Source organism: Pleurodeles waltl, chromosome 1_1, assembly GCF_031143425.1.
Source record: "Pleurodeles waltl isolate 20211129_DDA chromosome 1_1, aPleWal1.hap1.20221129, whole genome shotgun sequence".
NCBI classification, from domain to species: domain Eukaryota; kingdom Metazoa; phylum Chordata; class Amphibia; order Caudata; family Salamandridae; genus Pleurodeles; species Pleurodeles waltl.
Genome location: NC_090436.1, coordinates 204,142,968 through 204,162,145, shown reverse-complemented (window position 1 = coordinate 204,162,145; position 19,178 = coordinate 204,142,968). Strand labels below are relative to the sequence as shown.

Genomic DNA, 19,178 nt, shown 5'->3' with positions numbered 1-19,178 from the left:
GTTCAGCAGCTTTGCGGATGCATTTGTAAGTCAAAGTGTTGCTGTGGGAGATTCGATTGGTCTTTTTTCCATCATTTAACATGATTAGCTCTGCGTTAGTAACGCCATTTATACATATGTACAGTTTGAATACTCAGCACACCATGCACTTTACAATACTTTACAGTCAAACATTGGCAAAGGCAACAGCTTGTCACTTGCAAAGGCGAGACCTATTGGCTTTGCCAATGCTTGTTCCAAATGGTGGGCAGTGGGGTGAAATATGTGCCGGAGTGGAGGAAATGTGATTTCTTCAAACACTGCAGATAAGCAAGGACACCAACGGGCATTATAATCTCAGCTACATTGGGTGCACTTTGTATGAGGCAAAGGCATCAACCCATATCCAGACTGTTGTGCTGATTAACACTGAGGGAGTTATTCTAGTTCCAAAAGTAAAACGCTGACAGAACAGAAATGGCATAGGAACTACTGATGAGATGTCACACTGGAGTTGAGATTGGTGAGAAATTTCTGTTTGTTTTATGGTTTGGAGCATCGGAGCAGTCTCTGCTGCGAGGAGCAAAATATAAAGTAAACGGGGGCCCCTAAAGCAGATACATTGAGGGCCCACACACTACAGGGAAACTGTGACATGCTTCTCTTAATTGCAGACAGCATCGTAGAAATCAACAGCCCTACTAATTACTAATCAAAGTAATCGAATAAATAACAGTAGCACAAGCTGAAGCAAAGTTGTTGAACTGCAAGCAAGCTGCTGTTATAAAGCGGAACAGACCGTGGTAGGTTTGTAGCGTGCAGGAGGCAGGGAGAAGTTTGGGCAGGGAAATGTCGAGGGTACTGCAAGGACTTAAAAGACACTGAAACATGACAATCCTGGAGTCAGAAATAGTGAGATACATTTTTGATGTCCCCAAAACAGGTGCAGCCGCAGGCAGACAGAGGCACTTTGGTGAAGTTGTGTAGGTGTTCACCAGACTAACAAACTTGAGAAACCACTTCTAAGTAGATGGTGGTAAAGTGCACGCACATCCCTGTTAATTGGGCAAGTTAAAGGATGAAGAGCAAGGTTCATATTTTATTGCAAAAGGGGAAATTTGTAGGACGCTAGTGGGAATTATTATCACAACACCTGTGATCAGTATTCACGCCTTAGATCGTAGAGGGGCAAAAAGGTGACCTTGGGGAACCCAGGAACAATACCTAAATATGTGAATGTCACCCACGTGTTACTTCGGTGGTGGCTACATGAAGTTTTAGTATTTATTTGTACATATGGAACTGACACGGGGTGAGAGAGCCTTGCTGGCTTGGAGGTTTAATCCCCAGAACTACGGTAACCCAGTTTTCCAGGCAAGAAATGTTACGAACACCCGTGTCTGAGGTGGGAGAGGGAGATCCCACACAGGGGCGCAGCTGGGTGAGTAAGATTGGGGGTGTAAGCTTCAGATTTTCCAACATTCACGTGGGCATATAATGTTAAAATATATATCACACAGTGGAAAGGGAAAGAAATGCTGATTGGTAGGTGTGCTAAGTAGGAAAAAAACGCAATATTTTGTCAAATAACCCACATTTTTTAAGACTATCAAGACGGAGAAAGGGAAGAGCGTGTTTACTTTTTTGGTTGTGTATATGTAAAAGTCCCTGGTGAAATCTGCCAGAAACTTCACCATACACAATTGAAAACATTTGTACCCAACTGTTTATCCGTAAAAATGTATTTATCGGGGTGTAACACCACTCTGAAGCTGAGCCCCTGATCCCACAAGCCGCTTGGGGGCAACGGCCTTGAGGGATGTCAACAGCTCCTTAGTTTGTCAAAATCCGAGCTCCGGATAAGGTATTAGATGCCTGGTGTTAGTCTTCACGATCCTGTAGGCTAAAAGGGGTCTCAGATTTTTTTTTTTGATTCTGCACTCGTCAATTCAGGCACACTTGAGCACATCAGCATCCATTAGCTGGGGTTAGCACACCATTTCTTCCATTCCTATAGCATAAATGGTTTATCAACAAAAGTTTTCTATAAACCTTAATCATTGTTTTGAAATCTTTCATTTCCTGCAGTGCACCATGATATGGATTCATGTTCTTTTTATGCTTTCTCAGGTCTCTGCTTCGAGGTGCTTTTTGTCCATGGCTGCTTATTAAGCAGTGTATGCTATAAGGGCTATCATGCCTTTCTCCACGCAGCCTGACACTGGTCAGGATGCATACGTCTTAATTGCGTGCCTCGACAACGTCAGAAATCTATCCAATATCCTCAAAGCCATCCACTTCAAAGACCACGCAACATGTTTTGCAACCAAAAACGGACTCAAGGTGACTGTGGAAAATGCAAAGTGTTTGCAGGCAAATGCCTTTATTCAGGTAAGATCTAACACGAGTTTTAAAATGAATCGCTTGCATAAAATGCTGACACGCACTCATGGAAAGTGCCATTTTCCAATCTGCCTCTCTGATGTAAATACATGTGCACTCTTTGAGCTACTCATACAATTCGATTTGCAATAGTGCAGTTGGTCTTCTTATAGTTTTTTCAGACTAAACCTATAGCTTTATTTAAACTGGTTTCCCCTCTGCTGTTTTGTAGTGCATCCATAAAAACTATGCGTTCAATGGCATCTGTCGCTGTAGATACGCATGTTCTGCAATAGCTCGCCATCTGGTGTTGGGCCGGAGTGTTACAAGTTGTTTTTCTTCGAAGAAGTCTTTCGAGTCACGGGACCGAGTGACTCCTCCTTTTGTCTCCATTGCGCATGGGCGTCGACTCCATCTTCGATTGTTTTTTTTCCGCCATCGGGTTCGGACGTGTTCCTGTCGCTCCGAGTTTCGGAACGGAAAATTAGCTAATTTCGGAAGATTTTCGTCGGTATTGTTGCGTTCGGGATCGGCGTACTTAGATTCCACACCGCATCGAAGATCGAAGAGCTCCGGTGCCCTTCAAAGTAGTTTTTCGATCCTCCGTCGGGGCCTGGTCGGCCCGACCGCGTGCTGAAGAACGCCGATGGAACGGACCCCGTTCCGTTTCTGCCCCAAATGCCACAATAAATACCCCTACACAGACCAACACTTGGTCTGCAACCTGTGCCTGTCACCTGAGCACAGCGAAGACACCTGCGAGGCCTGTCGTGCGTTCCGGTCCCGAAAAACACTCCGAGACCGTCGAGCCAGAAGACTTCAGATGGCGTCCGCACCGACAGCCCAACGGGAGTTCGAGGAACAGGAAGAGGAAGGTACCTTCTCGATCCAAGACTCAGACTCCGAAGGATTCGACGATACACAAACCGTGAGTAAGACGTCGAAATCCACTCAGAAGAACATTTACAAGGCCCAGGGGACGCCACTGCCACCAGGCCATGGCTCGACCCATAAATTCGGTGACCGATCGTCGGCACCGAAAAAGGCCCAAACAGTGCCGAGATCGTCCGACTCCGGTCGAGACACCGGCACGCAGCCTTCTCGGGACCGAGAAAGTGCTGGAGACAAGCCTCGACACCGAGATGCCGGTGTGGACACGGCTCGACGCCGAGACAGCGGCACCGAAACAGATCGACGCCGAGAGGTTTCGGCCCCGAAAAAGAAAAAAGTCACCTCGGAGCCGAAAAAACACGCAGACAGGGTTTCGATGCCGAAACAAACTGCAAGCGACCCAGCTTCAGGCTCTTATACAGAAGAGCACTCGCTAACCTCCCAAATGCAGAAGCATAGGTTTGAGGAAGAGCTACAAGCAACTGATGTGGACCATACGCAAAAGCGTATCTTCATACAGCAGGGGACAGGAAAAATAAGCACCCTTCCCCCCCATTAGGAGAAAGAGAAGGTTGGAGTTCCAGACGGAACAGACACCACAACCAAAAGTGGTGAAAAGAGTTACCCCACCACCCTCTCCTCCGCCCGTGATTAACGTCTCACCAGCACAAACTCCATCACACTCCCCAGCTCACACCACCATGAGCCAGGGTGACCAAGATCAGGACGCATGGGACCTATACGACGCCCCAGTGTCAGATAACAGTCCGGAGGCATACCCTACAAAGCCATCTCCACCAGAAGACAGCACCGCGTATTCTCAAGTGGTGGCTAGAGCAGCACAATTTCACAACGTAAGCCTCCACTCAGAACAGGTCGAGGATGATTTCTTATTCAACACACTCTCCTCCACCCACAGCTCATACCAAAGCCTGCCTATGCTCCCTGGTATGCTCCGGCACGCAAAAGACATCTTTAAGGAGCCGGTCAAAAGTAGGGCAATCACACCAAGGGTGGAAAAAAAGTATAAGGCGCCTCCTACAGACCCCGCTTTCATCACTACACAGCTGCCACCAGACTCTGTCGTTGTAGGAGCAGCTAGAAAAAGGGCCAACTCTCACACATCTGGAGATGCACCACCCCCAGATAAAGAAAGCCGCAAGTTCGATGCAGCTGGTAAAAGAGTCGCAGCACAAGCTGCAAACCAGTGGCGCATCGCGAACTCCCAGGCACTACTTGCGCGCTATGACAGAGCCCACTGGGACGAGATGCAACATCTCATTGAACATCTGCCCAAGGACTTACAAAATAGGGCAAAACAAGTGGTTGAGGAGGGACAGGCCATTTCCAACAACCAGATCCGCTCCTCCATGGACGCTGCAAATACAGCTGCACGGACAATTAATACATCTGTAACTATCAGAAGGCATGCATGGCTCCGAACGTCTGGATTTAAACCAGAGATTCAACAAGCAGTTCTCAATATGCCTTTTAACGAAAAAGAACTGTTCGGTCCAGAAGTGGACACAGCGATTGAGAAACTCAAAAAAGATACGGACACTGCCAAAGCCATGGGCGCACTCTACTCCCCGCAGAGCAGAGGGAATTACAGCACATTCCGTAAAACGCCCTTTCGAGGGGGGTTTCGGGGTCAAAGCACACAAGCCAGCACCTCACAAGCCACACCGTCCAGTTACCAGGGACAGTATAGAGGAGGTTTTCGGGGACAATATAGAGGAGGGCAATTCCCTCGAAATAGAGGAAGATTTCAAAGCCCCAAAGCCCCTACTACTAAACAGTGACTCACAGGTCACTCACCCCCTCCACACAACACCAGTGGGGGGAAGAATAGGTCATTATTACAAAGCATGGGAGGAAATCACTACAGACACTTGGGTTCTAGCAATTATCCAACATGGTTATTGCATAGAATTTCTACAATTCCCTCCAAACATACCACCAAAAGCACAAAATTTAACAACACACCATTCCAATCTCCTGGAGATAGAAGTGCAGGCACTATTGCAAAAGAATGCAATCGAATTAGTGCCAAACACACAAATAAACACAGGAGTTTACTCACTGTACTTTCTGATACCAAAGAAGGACAAAACACTGAGACCAATCCTAGACCTCAGAGTAGTGAACACTTTCATCAAATCAGACCACTTCCACATGGTCACACTACAAGAAGTATTGCCATTGCTAAAACTACACGACTACATGGCAACTTTAGACCTCAAGGATGCTTATTTCCATATACCAATACACCCATCGCACAGGAAATACCTAAGGTTTGTATTCAAAGGAATACATTACCAATTCAAGGTACTGCCTTTCGGATTAACAACCGCACCAAGAGTCTTTACCAAATGTCTAGCGGTAGTCGCTGCACACATAAGAAGGCAGCAAATACATGTGTTCCCATATTTGGACGACTGGCTAATCAAGGCCCATTCGTTCATACAGTGCTCAAATCACACAAATCAGATCATACAAACCCTCTTCAAACTCGGGTTCACCGTCAACTTTACAAAATCCAACATTCTGCCGCGCAAGGTACAACAATACCTAGGAGCCATAATAGACACATCAAAGGGAGTAGCCACTCCAAGTCCACAAAGAATTCTAAATTTCAACACCATCATACAACGCATGTATCCAACACAAAAGATACAGGCAAAGATGGTATTACAACTCCTAGGCATGATGTCATCATGCATAGCCATTGTCCCAAACGCAAGACTGCACATGAGGCCCTTACAACAATGCCTAGCATCACAGTGGTCTCAAGCACAGGGTCACCTTCTAGATCTGGTGTTAATAGACCGCCAAACTTACCTCTCGCTTCTGTGGTGGAACAACATAAATTTAAACAAGGGGCGGCCTTTCCAAGACCCAGTGCCACAATACGTAATAACAACAGATGCTTCCATGACAGGGTGGGGAGCACACCTCGATCAACACAGCATACAAGGACAATGGAACGTACATCAAACAAAACTGCATATCAATCACCTAGAACTTCTAGCAGTTTTTCAAGCACTAAAAGCTTTCCAACCAATAATAGTTCACAAATACATTCTCGTCAAAACAGACAACATGACAACAATGTATTATCTAAACAAGCAGGGGGGGACGCACTCCACACAGTTAAGCCTGCTAGCACAAAAAATTTGGCATTGGGCAATTCACAACCAAATTCGCCTAATTGCACAGTTTATACCAGGGATCCAAAATCAACTCGCAGACAATCTCTCTCGAGATCACCAACAGGTCCACGAATGGGAAATTCACACCCAAATTCTGAACACTTATTTCAAACTCTGGGGAACACCTCAGATAGACTTGTTTGCGACAAGGGAGAACGCAAAATGCCAAAACTTCGCATCCAGATACCCACACAAACAATCCCAAGGCAATGCCCTATGGATGAACTGGTCAGGGATATTTGCTTACGCTTTTCCTCCTCTCCCTCTCCTTCCTTACCTGGTAAACAAACTCAGTCAAAGCAAACTCAAACTCATATTGATAGCACCAACTTGGGCAAGGCAACCCTGGTACACAACGCTGCTAGACCTATCAGTGGTACCCTGCATCAAATTGCCCAACAGGCCAGATCTGTTGACACAGCACAACCAAAAGATCAGACACCCAGATCCAGCATCGCTGAATCTAGCAATCTGGCTCCTGAAATACTAGAATTCGGGCACTTACAACTTACCCAAGAATGTATGGAAGTCATAAAACAAGCCAGAAGGCCATCCACCAGGCACTGCTATGCAAGTAAATGGAAGAGGTTTGTTTGCTACTGCCATATTAATCAAATACAACCATTACACACAACTCCAGAACATGTAGTGGGTTACTTGCTTCACTTACAAAAATCTAACCTAGCTTTCTCTTCCATTAAAATTCACCTTGCAGCAATATCTGCATACCTGCAGACTACCTATTCAACTTCCCTATATAAGATACCAGTCATTAAAGCATTCATGGAGGGCCTTAGGAGAATTATACCACCAAGAACACTACCTGTTCCTTCATGGAACCTAAATGTTGTCCTAACTAGACTTATGGGTCCACCTTTTGAACCCATGCACTCCTGCGACATACAGTTCCTAACCTGGAAGGTGGCATTTCTCATCGCCATTACTTCCCTAAGAAGAGTAAGCGAGATTCAGGCGTTTACAATACAGGAACCTTTTATACAACTACACAAAAATAAAGTCGTCCTAAGGACCAATCCTAAATTTTTGCCAAAGGTTATTTCACCGTTCCATCTAAATCAAACAGTGGAACTTCCAGTGTTCTTTCCACAGCCAGATACCGTAGCTGAAAGGGCACTACATACATTAGATGTCAAAAGAGCATTGATGTATTACATTGACAGAACAAAAAACATCAGAAAGACTAAACAACTCTTTATTGCATTTCAAAAACCTCATGCAGGAAACCCAATTTCAAAACAAGGTATAGCCAGATGGATAGTTAAATGCATCCAAATCTGCTACCTTAAAGCTAAACGACAGCTGCCCATTACACCAAGGGCACACTCAACCAGAAAGAAATGTGCTACCATGGCCTTTCTAGGAAACATCCCAATGCAAGAAATATGTAAGGCAGCCACATGGTCTACGCCTCACACATTCACCAAGCACTACTGTGTAGACGTGTTATCCGCACAACAAGCCACAGTAGGTCAAGCCGTATTAAGGACATTATTTCAGACTACTTCCACTCCTACAGGCTGATCCACCGCTTTTGGGGAAATAACTGCTTACTAGTCTATGCAGAACATGCGTATCTACAGCGACAGATGCCATCGAACTGAAAATGTCACTTACCCAGTGTACATCTGTTCGTGGCATCAGTCGCAGTAGATTCGCATGTGCCCACCCGCCTCCCCGGGAGCCTGTAGCAGTTTGGAAGTTACCTTCAATTATTTATATATGTATCATCTCAACCTTAAATAGGTGCATACTTAGTCACTCCATTGCATGGGCACTATTACTACAATTCAACTCCTACCTCACCCTCTGCGGGGAAAAACAATCGAAGATGGAGTCGACGCCCATGCGCAATGGAGACAAAAGGAGGAGTCACTCGGTCCCGTGACTCGAAAGACTTCTTCGAAGAAAAACAACTTGTAACACTCCGGCCCAACACCAGATGGCGAGCTATTGCAGAACATGCGAATCTACTGCGACTGATGCCACGAACAGATGTACACTGGGTAAGTGACATTTTCATTTCTTTATTTTGTCATGACAGGACCATAACGCTTGAAAATCTATTCACACTTTCAAGTAGGGTGACCACCTGGCATTGAGGCAAATTCTGGACAGGACTGTAAGAAATTCAGGACAAAGGGTCAAAATTCAGGACAAAAATTCAGGACAGAGGGTCAAAAGTCAGGACACAAATTCAAGAACAAACGTCAGTTTTACAGACACACACAAGAGAGGCCATGCCTCACTATGTTGTCAGTAAATTTATTTACTCTTTTTTAACATAGCACTATTTATCCACAGTGGTCTTTTTGTGATTGCCTCCGGGTACGCTACATTCAGGAGTCACATTACGTCATTGTTCAGTAGTAAATGAATGCCCTCCAGTACTGCATGAAGGCCATCACCCCTACCCAAATCTACCCAATCTTTCTTGAAGAGAAAGTAATAGCAACATTATTATTATGTTTCTGAACATCTTAAAACCCCTGACAAACAGTTTGGGAAACATTAAGGTAGTTAACATTATGCTAGTTGAAACAAATTGAACAAAAACATCTGGCTTACCCCAACCGCCCATGGACTTTCAACCTAAAAAAAAAAAGAAAGAGGCAGGGCACATGGTGTGGGCGACAGTCTCACACCTAATGTCAGGATGTGAGGTACCCACAACTTGTCTGCAGTCTCACAGCACTAGAGTGTATGTCTGGGACCCCACATTTATCTCAGAAATGGGAGCCCGGACTACCAATCAACGATAATAAAAGAGGAGGATGAAATTGAGATCAAATGGGAGATCCATAGCAAGTGATTCAAAGGGTTGTTGTTCAGAGCTGGATAAAAAAGGAAGAGAAGAACAAGGGGGGACAATTCCTAAAATCAGACAAGATGGGTCCACCTCCGGAAGGTGTTGGGTACCTGGGGAGTTGTCTCTGCACACAGGGGAGAAACAGAAGAGACACTGTCAAGTGGTTGAACAAGCAACACCCATCCACCTTGGCAAACTCTTCTGGTGCAATGGCCCGCTGTTCGTGCTTGTGTAGGGGAGCATGGGCCAGACCCCTTGCAAGGTTGTGCAAGGCAATTGCCTGCTTTGTCCATGTTTTTAAATGGTTTTGAGATTGAGCAAAAGCCAAACTAGTCATCTGGGTTATCCCTAAGTGTCAAGTACACATAGAAACTTCAAAATATTTGGGATGTAAATTGCACAAAATGTAAAAATTGTAAAATGTAATTAGTGTTTCTTTAACATACGGCACGGCTTTCCTCTTTATATACTATTAAATCTCAGGTTGAACTAGGAACCAGTTACCTTTCGATACCTAGTGATTAATATTTACCATTCTCCCACTGATTTGCAGGATGGTAATCTCGGCAGAGCGTCACAGTGCCTCTAAGCCCAGTTTGCTTTTTGGTCTTCTCTTTTGCTTTCTGTAGTGGGCCACGTGGCACTAGTGAAGATGGTGTGCTACCCCAATGATAGAATTATTTAGCAAACCTTACCCTGCTCATCCTTCATTCCTTCTTCAGGCATGCCACACATCTGATTTGGTTGTTGCGGCACCGTCGGGTAACTCTTTAAAATCTAAAGCTACCTGTGACTGCGGGTGGATTAGGTCTTCTGGACTTAGAATGCTATTATTCAGCTGCACAGGTCCAATGTGTGTCTCACTGGCTTTCTGCCCACCTCCCTGCATGAGATGGGGTTTATCAGTAAAGACTATTAAGGAAGGCTTAATGCACTGCTCATTGTTTCCTACTGCACATTCAACGGATCACCATCCGGGGTTATCATGCACAGCTTTCTCTTGCCTTGCTAGAAGCAGTACACTCACTGACACGAAGAAACCCTGTGCTCCTGCACTAGCTTTGCTAAGCCTTCCCACTCGCACAGGATGGCTGTGCTCAGAGCAACCCCATCAGTGGCATGCTGCAGGTATCTTAAAATTGGGGGATTTGTTTCTGGACGGCGAGCTACTAAATTTCCAAACCCTAGTGGCAGACTACCATTTTCACCCAGGTCAACTCTTTACTTACAACCACCTTAAATGATCATTAAATGCCCTATTTCATACCTAGCACTAACCCTACAAGAGGTGTGCCAGAAGCTCTACACCGTAGGAACTGGTGGCAAACTGATAGAATGCGTGTACAGACCTTTCCTGCAACATGGAAACCACTCCAGGTCTTCTCGTCATACTACTTGGGTGATGGATTTGGCCAAACCTCTGCAAGATACGGACTGGACTAAAATACTGGACTTTCCCCACTAAGTATCCCACGGCTATCACTTTAAGTACATTCATAGTGCTTCCTTGGGAATCCATTCCGCTCATTGCGTACCCAATGGCCTTGTGGTTTGTAACTCACATTTTGTTGCTTTCAATTTACTGTCTTCATTTGTTTCAGGCTATGCAGCTTAAGTTCGTTCCTTCCCTTGCCCAAACCGTATTTACAATATCCTTCCAGATGCTCCATTTCTGTAAACAGGCCTGTAAATCTTGTTCTTATCTCATCACATTTGCTGTGCATTCAAAGAACAAAGTCAAATGTCAGGCTCTATCTTCGGTGGGAACTTGGTGTTTACTTTGCTTTCTCTGACTTCAAAGTGAGAGGATTTATGCCACAATCTTGCTGGATACTGGGGTTAGGAAAGAGTTTGTTCTATCATATGGGAACATTTAAATAAACTTCAGAATATATCAGAATTAAGAGTACAAATGAAGCACATTTTTGTTAATTCTGAACTGTGCTGGAAACAAATACCTTTATATAATTAAAACAAATCATTGCATTGGTGATGCAATTTCCACACATCATTGTCTGTGCACAGTATAGTTTGATTTGAAAAACTGTATGGCTGTGCAAATGTAATGGTCATTTCAATCAAAAAATGTGTTGTCTGTAATGGCAGTGTGTTACCACACAATGCATACTCCACTCCACGCTGCTCTGCACCACTCCACACCACTTCACCCAACTCTGTATCACTCCACTTCACACAACTCCATGTCACTGCACTCTTCTCCATTCTGAACCACTCCACATTTTGCCACTGCGCTCTATGCTACACTATGCCTATACTCTACTCTGTACCACTCTACCTTATGCCAGTGCACTTTACGACTCTCTACACCATTGCGCTCTGCTTCTCTGCACGCTAGTCCACTCCAGTCTAGGCAACACCAATCTAGTCCACATAATTCCACTCTATGCCACACTGCAACACTGCACTGTTCGCCACTGCACTCTAAGCTAATACAATCTATGCTAGTGCACTTTACTCTGTAACACAACTCTATGCCCCTGCACTCTACATCGATACACTGTACGTCACTCTAATCTACTCTATGCCACGGCACTCTACACCACTTTACTCTATGCCATCACACTCTGTGCCACTCTATGCAACTCCATTCTACCCGGCACCTCTCCACTGTAAGCCACTTTTCTCTACTGTGAAACAATCTACTTTACGCCACTGCATTCTATGCCACTGCACTCAACCCTGCACCTCTCCACTCTATGTAACTGCACACTACTCTGAAACAATCTATTCTACTCCACTGCACTCTACGCCACTCTGACCACTGCACTCCAGTTCAATGCACTCTACACCACTGCACACTAACACTCTACTCTGCAACACTGCACTGGCTGCCACTATACTTTACACCACTCTATTCTGCACTACTACGTTCTGCACCAATACACTCTATTCCACTGCACTCTATGCCACTCTGCTCTGCCCCATGCCACTCTAAGCCAGTGCACTCTAAACAACTGCACTCTAAACAACTGCACTGTATGCCGCTGCCCTTTACTCTGCACCACTGTACTCTGTGCCACTCTGCTCCACTCTACATTACTGCACTGACACTCTACTCTGCAACATTGCACTCTCTGCCACTGTACTTTACACCAATCTACTCTGTACTACTGCATTCTACGGCACTGCACTCTATGCCACTCTACAACCCTCCACTCTATGCAACTGCACTCTACAGCACTATCCTCTACTCTGCACTGCACCACTTTACACTACGCCACTGCACTCTGCCACGAGAGTCTACTCTGCACTCTATGCCACTGCACCACTATACACTACTGCACTCTCTGCCACTCTATTATATGCCACTCTATGCCACTCTACTCTGTCCCACGCCACTGCACTCTAAACCACTGCACTCTACGCCAATGCACTCTAAACAACTGCACTGTACTCTGCACCACTGGGCTCTATGCCAGTGCTCCTATGCCGCTCTACTCCACTTCACACCACTATGCTACTAACTTTTAGCCATGCTGAACAGCAGCCACTTTGGGGTATAACATGGCTAAAACACATTGGTAAAGTCAATAACTCTTACGTAGACAAGACATATTGGCTTTGCCAATGTTTGTTAGTACTATGAGGTACTGAGGTCCCTGGAATAACTGTGAATGTGTAAGTCCTTATTTTAAACATGCATTGGACGCCTCGTCAGGGGTAGTGAGCGCTATATAAATACGATTACATCATAATATAGGCTGCTACAAAATGCGCAAATATATTTTGGTTAAATTAAAAAAAAAGTGCTTCTCAAGTACAGATTTGAATAATATACAGTTTATTCTTCGTACTAAATTTTTTTATAACACTCCATTAAAACCACACACTCCAGAGCTCACCTTGGAACACCATTATAGTACCTCTCTAAAAGAAAATATCTTTGCCATAAGAAAGCTTCAAGTGACTCCTTTTATTAAAATCAATGCAGGTGTTCTAGTGCCTTTGCATTGGCAGATTTACCAGTTGCCTACATTTGCATTTCTTTAGGGAAGGAGACACCCTGGCAAGAAGGCCTTTTCTTATCTGTCTGCCCCACCCTCCCTCAGAGCGCAGGAGACCCCCTGCCTTTCTATCCAGCTGGGGAAACTGCTTTGCCCGTAAATTTCGCCCTGCCTCTGTTGTCCTTTTGGTGAAAGGCTAAAATTGCGGACAAATGCTGTCCGTTAAGCCTTTCATCACAGACAATGGACGGCAAGGCGAAATTACGGGCAGTCCGTGAAATGTACGGATGGGTGGTCCCCCTACTTTCAAGATATAAAGTGAAACATGACAGTTTTATAATTGTTAGACATTTTGATGCTTCTCAGTCAGACATACATGAGGTCAAATGATCACCTTCCCCTCAAGCTTTATTAGAAAGTCCAGCATGCTATAGAGGATAGTACCTAAAGTGTCAGGACACTCCCTCGCCTCTCAGTTTCTCAATTTGCACCTCCGCTAAAGTGTGGAACTGTATATCGCCCCAGGCCAGGTTTTGAACATGCAGAGCATGTTTGGTCTGCAGGTAGCAAAAAATTCTCTTTGCCAAATCAGGGTTTGTCTGTTATTCAGTGATGAATTTCATCCTGTTTTTCACACCATATTACCTTGTTTGGAAATGCCAACAATAATGAAGGCCTAGTATCCTTTCAGCCCTGAGACATTCTAAGTATGACCACTGCCTGTGTTTCCTTCATCACCTTACATCGTCATCTCTCTCATCAAGTTTATCACTGCCTCCAGCATCCTGATCACTGTTACAGGTGTTTGCAGTAAAGTGTTGATTCCATTTCCTCTCAAAAGGATGTTTAGGTTTGTTTAATTACCCATGGGCAACTAGTTCAGCCGGGCGAAGAGTTGTTCTTAGGGAAATTGGCTAAATCATTCACAACTACAAAATACTGTCACATCTTGGGAAGCGACTAATGCTGGAGTTTAGATATAAGACAGGAAGCTCAGAAATATGCAATATCTTTGTATAACTAAAACAATGTACAGTAAATAAGCTACTAAAGGAGTTTTCCCGTTTCTCAAGACATGGCATTTCGGTCTCACCGAACATGGTGTTATCATGGATCACCTGATAGACGTCTCAGTCATTAGAGAACTTGAGTGTCTGACTCTAATAGTGTTGTTTTTGTTTGTTAAAACAGTTGAACACAATAAATTATTTTCTAACATGTACTCATAGTAGCCCAGTACATAGGGTAGGAGATGCCCCTTCATGCAGCAATCAGAATATTTGAAGGGGGTCCCAGTGTATAGCATCGATTTCTTTAAAGTATGCTGCAGGGAGTTGCTGAGTAATCCAAGTTCAGGCAGGGAAGTATATCTTTATATTAGTACATACAGAAGGAAGGGCCAACACGTCCAACCTCTGCACTTTCCAGCAAGCAACTCACATCATGTAGAACGTGCAGGTGCACACTGCAATTATTAAATGAGTAACATTCTAGTTACTCTTCATTAATGACATTCCATAACAACAGCTAAGGAACTCAAGAATAAATACAACTTGAGTAGATAAAAATCATTGGACATGCCCTTTGAACTGGCCAGCCCTGCTCAAAAGGAACAGGTGTAATTTAAGCCAGAATACAGTATCTGCTCTGAACTTGTCTACGATGACTAAAGAATTATGGGCCACATGTACAAACATCAATTTGTGAGTCGCAGAACCTGTTGTACAACAGTGCCTCAGACACTGTTTGCAATTTGCAAATGGGTCGCAAGGAACCTGCCTCATTAATATAATATTTGGGAATGGCCGCACTCACAGGGATGGTGGCCTGCTGTGGTCAGCAGACCACCATGTTTGTGACTGCTTATTAACTGAAGCAGTTTTTTCAAAATGCAGCCCGTTTTCCTAAAGGAAAAAAAAAGTTTGTCATTTCTTCAGAGTAGGCAGTGGTCCATGTGACCACTGCCTGCCCTAAAAAAAAAATGTTGGCGCCCCCACTCACCAAGTGGTAATGTGGTGAAATTGGTGGTAACTGCGATTGTTTTGCGACCGCATTCCTGTTCGCAAAACAATCATACATCCCCCTGTGGGTTGCTTTTAGGAAGGATCGCCCTTGGCACGCCCCCTTCCTAATAGCGAGTCGCAACCCCATTTGGCAATTCAGTAATAGGTTGCCAAATTGCAAAATAGGGCTTTGTACATTGGAAAATGTTTTTTTGGGTCACTAACAGACCGATTATGTAAATTGGGCCATTTGCGACCACAAAAAGCTACTTACATGTGGCCCTAAGTCCAATAAACTGTTCCTAAGACCTGCTTTTCCCCATATGCAGATACTGTAACCTGTCTTTGTCTACACTGATAATAAATCTCACAACATATCTCACAATAGAACTGAACCACCAAAGGAGCTCAGAAAATAAGGTAGACTTTTATATTGAGTACAGAGTATAATTCAAATTCATGAAATGCATGCAAAAGCCTGAGTATCGTGATTCAGGGATCCTCAATTAACAGAAGGATATAACCTGCATAGAATGATAGTCCATCATCAGTACTTTCCTTCAACCAAAACCCTCCAATCATAAATGTGCAACTGACCCACAACTCGAAAGCGTCAATATAAATGTGAATATCATCAGAGAAAGAGGATCTATCCCCTACCCAGATGCTGGCTGTAGGAAGTTGGCTCTGTATGCACTATTTCAAAGTAAGGAATAGTATGCACAGAGTCCAAGGGTTCCCCTTAGAGGTAAGATAGTGGCAAAAAGAGATAATACTAATGCTCTATTTTGTGGTAGTGTGGTCGAGCAGTAGGCTTATCAAAGGAGTAGTGTTAAGCATTTGTTGTACATACACAGGCAATAAATGAGGAACACACACTCAGAGACAATTCCAGGCCAATAGGTTTTTGTATAGAAAAATATATTTTCTTAGTTTATTTTAAGAACCACAGGTTCAAATTTTACATGTAATACTTCAAATGAAAGTTATTGCAGGTAGGTACTTTATGAACTTTGAATAATCAAAATAGCATACACAGTTTTCAAGTAAATCACATATAGCTATTTTAAAACTAGACAAAGTGCAATTTTCAACAGTTCCTGGGGGGAGTAAGAGTTAGTTAGTTTTTGCAGGTAAGTAAACCACCTACGGGGTTCAAGTTTGGGTCCAAGGTAGCCCACCGTTGGGGGTTCAGAGCAACCCCAAAGTTACCACACCAGCAGCTCAGGGCCGGTCAGGTGCAGAGTTCAAAGTGGTGCCCAAAACGCATAGGCTTCAATGGAGAAGGGGGTGCCCCGGTTCCAGTCTGCCAGCAGGTAAGTACCCGCGTCTTCGGAGGGCAGACCAGGAGGGTTTTGTAGGGCACCGGGGGGGTGGGACACAAGTTAGCACAGAAAGTACACCCTCAGCAGCACGGGGGCGGCCGGGTGCAGTGTGCAAACACACCTCGGGTTTCCGATGTAAATCAATGGGAGACCAAGGGGTCTCTTCAGCGATGCAGGCAGGCAAGGGGGGGGGGGGGCTCCTCGGGGTAGCCACCACCTTGGCAAGGGAGAGGGCCTCCTGGGGGTCACTCCTGCACTGGACTTCCGATCTTTCAGGTCCTGGGGGCTGCGGGTGCAGAGTCTTTACCAGGCGTCGGGATCTGGGAAGCAGGCAGTCGCGGTCAGGGGGAGACTCGGGATTCCCTCTGCAGGCGTCGCTGTAGGGGCCCAGGGGGGGCAACTCTGGCTACTCACAGTCTCGTAGTCGCCGGGGAGTCCTCCCTGAAGTGTTGTTTCTCCACAAATCGAGCCGGGGGCGTCAGGTGCAGAGTAGCAAGTCTCACGCTTCCGGCGGGAAACACAGTTGTCTTGAAGTTGCTTCTTTGGAAACAAAGTTGCAGTCTTGGGTGAACAGAGCCACTGTCCTCAGGAGTTTCTTGGTCCTTCTAGAGCAGGGCAGTCCTCTGAGGATTCAGAGGTCGCTGGTCCTGGGGAAAGCGTCGCTGGAGCAGGGTCTTTTAGAAGTGGGGAGACAGGCCGGTAGAGCTGGGGCCAAAGCAGTTGGTGTCTCCGTCTTCTCTGCAGGGTTTTTCAGTTCAGCAGTCCTCTTCTTCTTAGGTTGCAGGAATCTGCGTTCCTAGGTTCTGGGGAGCCCTTAAATACTAAATTTAAGGGCGTGTTTACGTCTGGGGGGTTAGTAGCCAATGGCTACTAGCCCTGAGGGTGGGTACACCCTCTTTGTGCCTCCTCACAAGGGGAGGTGGTCACATTCCTATCCCTATTGGGGGAATGGATTTCTAAAAGTTAAGAGTCACCTCAGCTGAGGACACCTTAGGGGCTGTCCTGACTGGCCAGTGACTCCTCCTTGTTATTCTCATTATCTCTTCCGGCCTTGCTGCCAAAAGTGGGGCCGTGGCCGGAGGGGGCGGGCAAATCCACTAGCTGGAGTGCCCTGTGGTGCTGTAACAAAGGGGGTGAGCCTTTGAGGCTCACCGCCAGGGGTTACAGTTCCTGCAGGGGGAGGTGTGAAGCACCTCCACCCAGTACAGGCTTTGTTACTAGCCACAGAGTGACAAAGGCACTCTCCCCATGTGGCCCGCAACATGTCTCGAGTGTGGCAGGCTGCTAAAACCAGTCAGCCTACACGGGTAGTTGGTTAAGGTTTCAGGGGGCACCTCTAAGGTGCCCTCTGGGGTGTATGTTACAATAAAATGTACACTGGAATCAGTGTGCATTTATTGTGCTGAGAAGTTTGATACCAAACTTCCCAGTTTTCAGTGTAGCCATTATGGTGCTGTGGAGTTCGTGTTTGACAGACTCCCAGACCATATACTCTTATGGCTACCCTGCACTTACAATGTCTAAGGTTTTGCTTAGCCACTGTAGGGGCACAGTGCTCATGCACTTGTGCCCTCACCTATGGTATAGTGCACCCTGCCTTAGGGCTGTAAGGCCTGCTAGAGGGGTTACTTATCTATACTGCATAGGCAGTGTGAGGTTGGCATGGCACCCTGAGGGGAGTGCCATGTCGACTTACTCGTTTTGTCCTCACCAGCACACACAAGCTGGCAAGCAGTGTGTCTGTGCTGAGTGAGGGGTCCCCAGGGTGGCATAAGACATGCTGCAGCCCTTAGAGACCTTCCCTGGCATCAGGGCCCTGGATGCGAGGGTGTGCCAATTGTGAAAACAAAAGTACAGGTTAGGGAAAGAACACTGGTGCTGGGGCCTGGTTAGCAAAGGCAAAGGCAAAAAGTCAGGGGGTAACCATGCCAAGGAGGCATTTCCTTACACTGGCCGTTGCAGTGCATCCGTATAGGGAGCTCCTCTTAATCTTTTGGCTTCTGTGGACCCCACTAAACCATTACTGGAATCCAAACCCCCTGTCTGAGTCATTACTGAAAGCGGGCCACACTGTCCTAAGCAATTGCTACAGTTTGAACCTCAGAACACAAACAAAAAAATCTAGAAACAACGTTACATCAAACAAATTAAATATTGAATTGAATTCACAAATATAGAAAAATGGAAATTTCAATGGGATGATATAGATTTGATTTTTAATTCTAAAGGACCAAGGGATATGATAAACTAGCATATTACTTTGTCTTTCTAGTTCATGCTCTCTTTTTGTTGGTGCTTCAGTGAGGCCACCTATCATCTATACTACATTCGGTATGCTGTATCTGCTCCAACTAATCAAATTAAGAATGCCAACTTAATATTTACCCACCAATTTCAAATTGCTTCATGTTTACACAATATTTTAGGATTTTCAGTTTTACATTTTGTACCTTTAGACATACTTCATTATTAAGCTATTATTTTTCAGTTTTCTAAACAGTTGGAGTCCTCTTGAGTAGGGATTGCATACCCCAGGGCGTTCGCAGACCACAGATTAATAACCACTGGGATAGAGAAAGGTAACCTAGGACAAG

The 19,178-nt window shown here is 45.2% G+C and overlaps 1 protein-coding gene across 3 annotated transcripts in view; it reads left to right on the top strand.

Moving 5' to 3' along the window:
• Positions 1-19,178, top strand: part of RAD1 (RAD1 checkpoint DNA exonuclease) — a 75,410-nt gene that overhangs the window by 40,055 nt on the left and 16,177 nt on the right. For all 3 annotated transcript variants that reach the window (XM_069220718.1, XM_069220736.1, XM_069220727.1), the window contains exon 2: positions 2,110-2,370. In XM_069220718.1, the coding sequence (XP_069076819.1) occupies positions 2,176-2,370 (195 nt within the window). In that variant the 5' untranslated portion in view covers positions 2,110-2,175. The remainder of the gene's footprint in view (positions 1-2,109; positions 2,371-19,178) is intronic.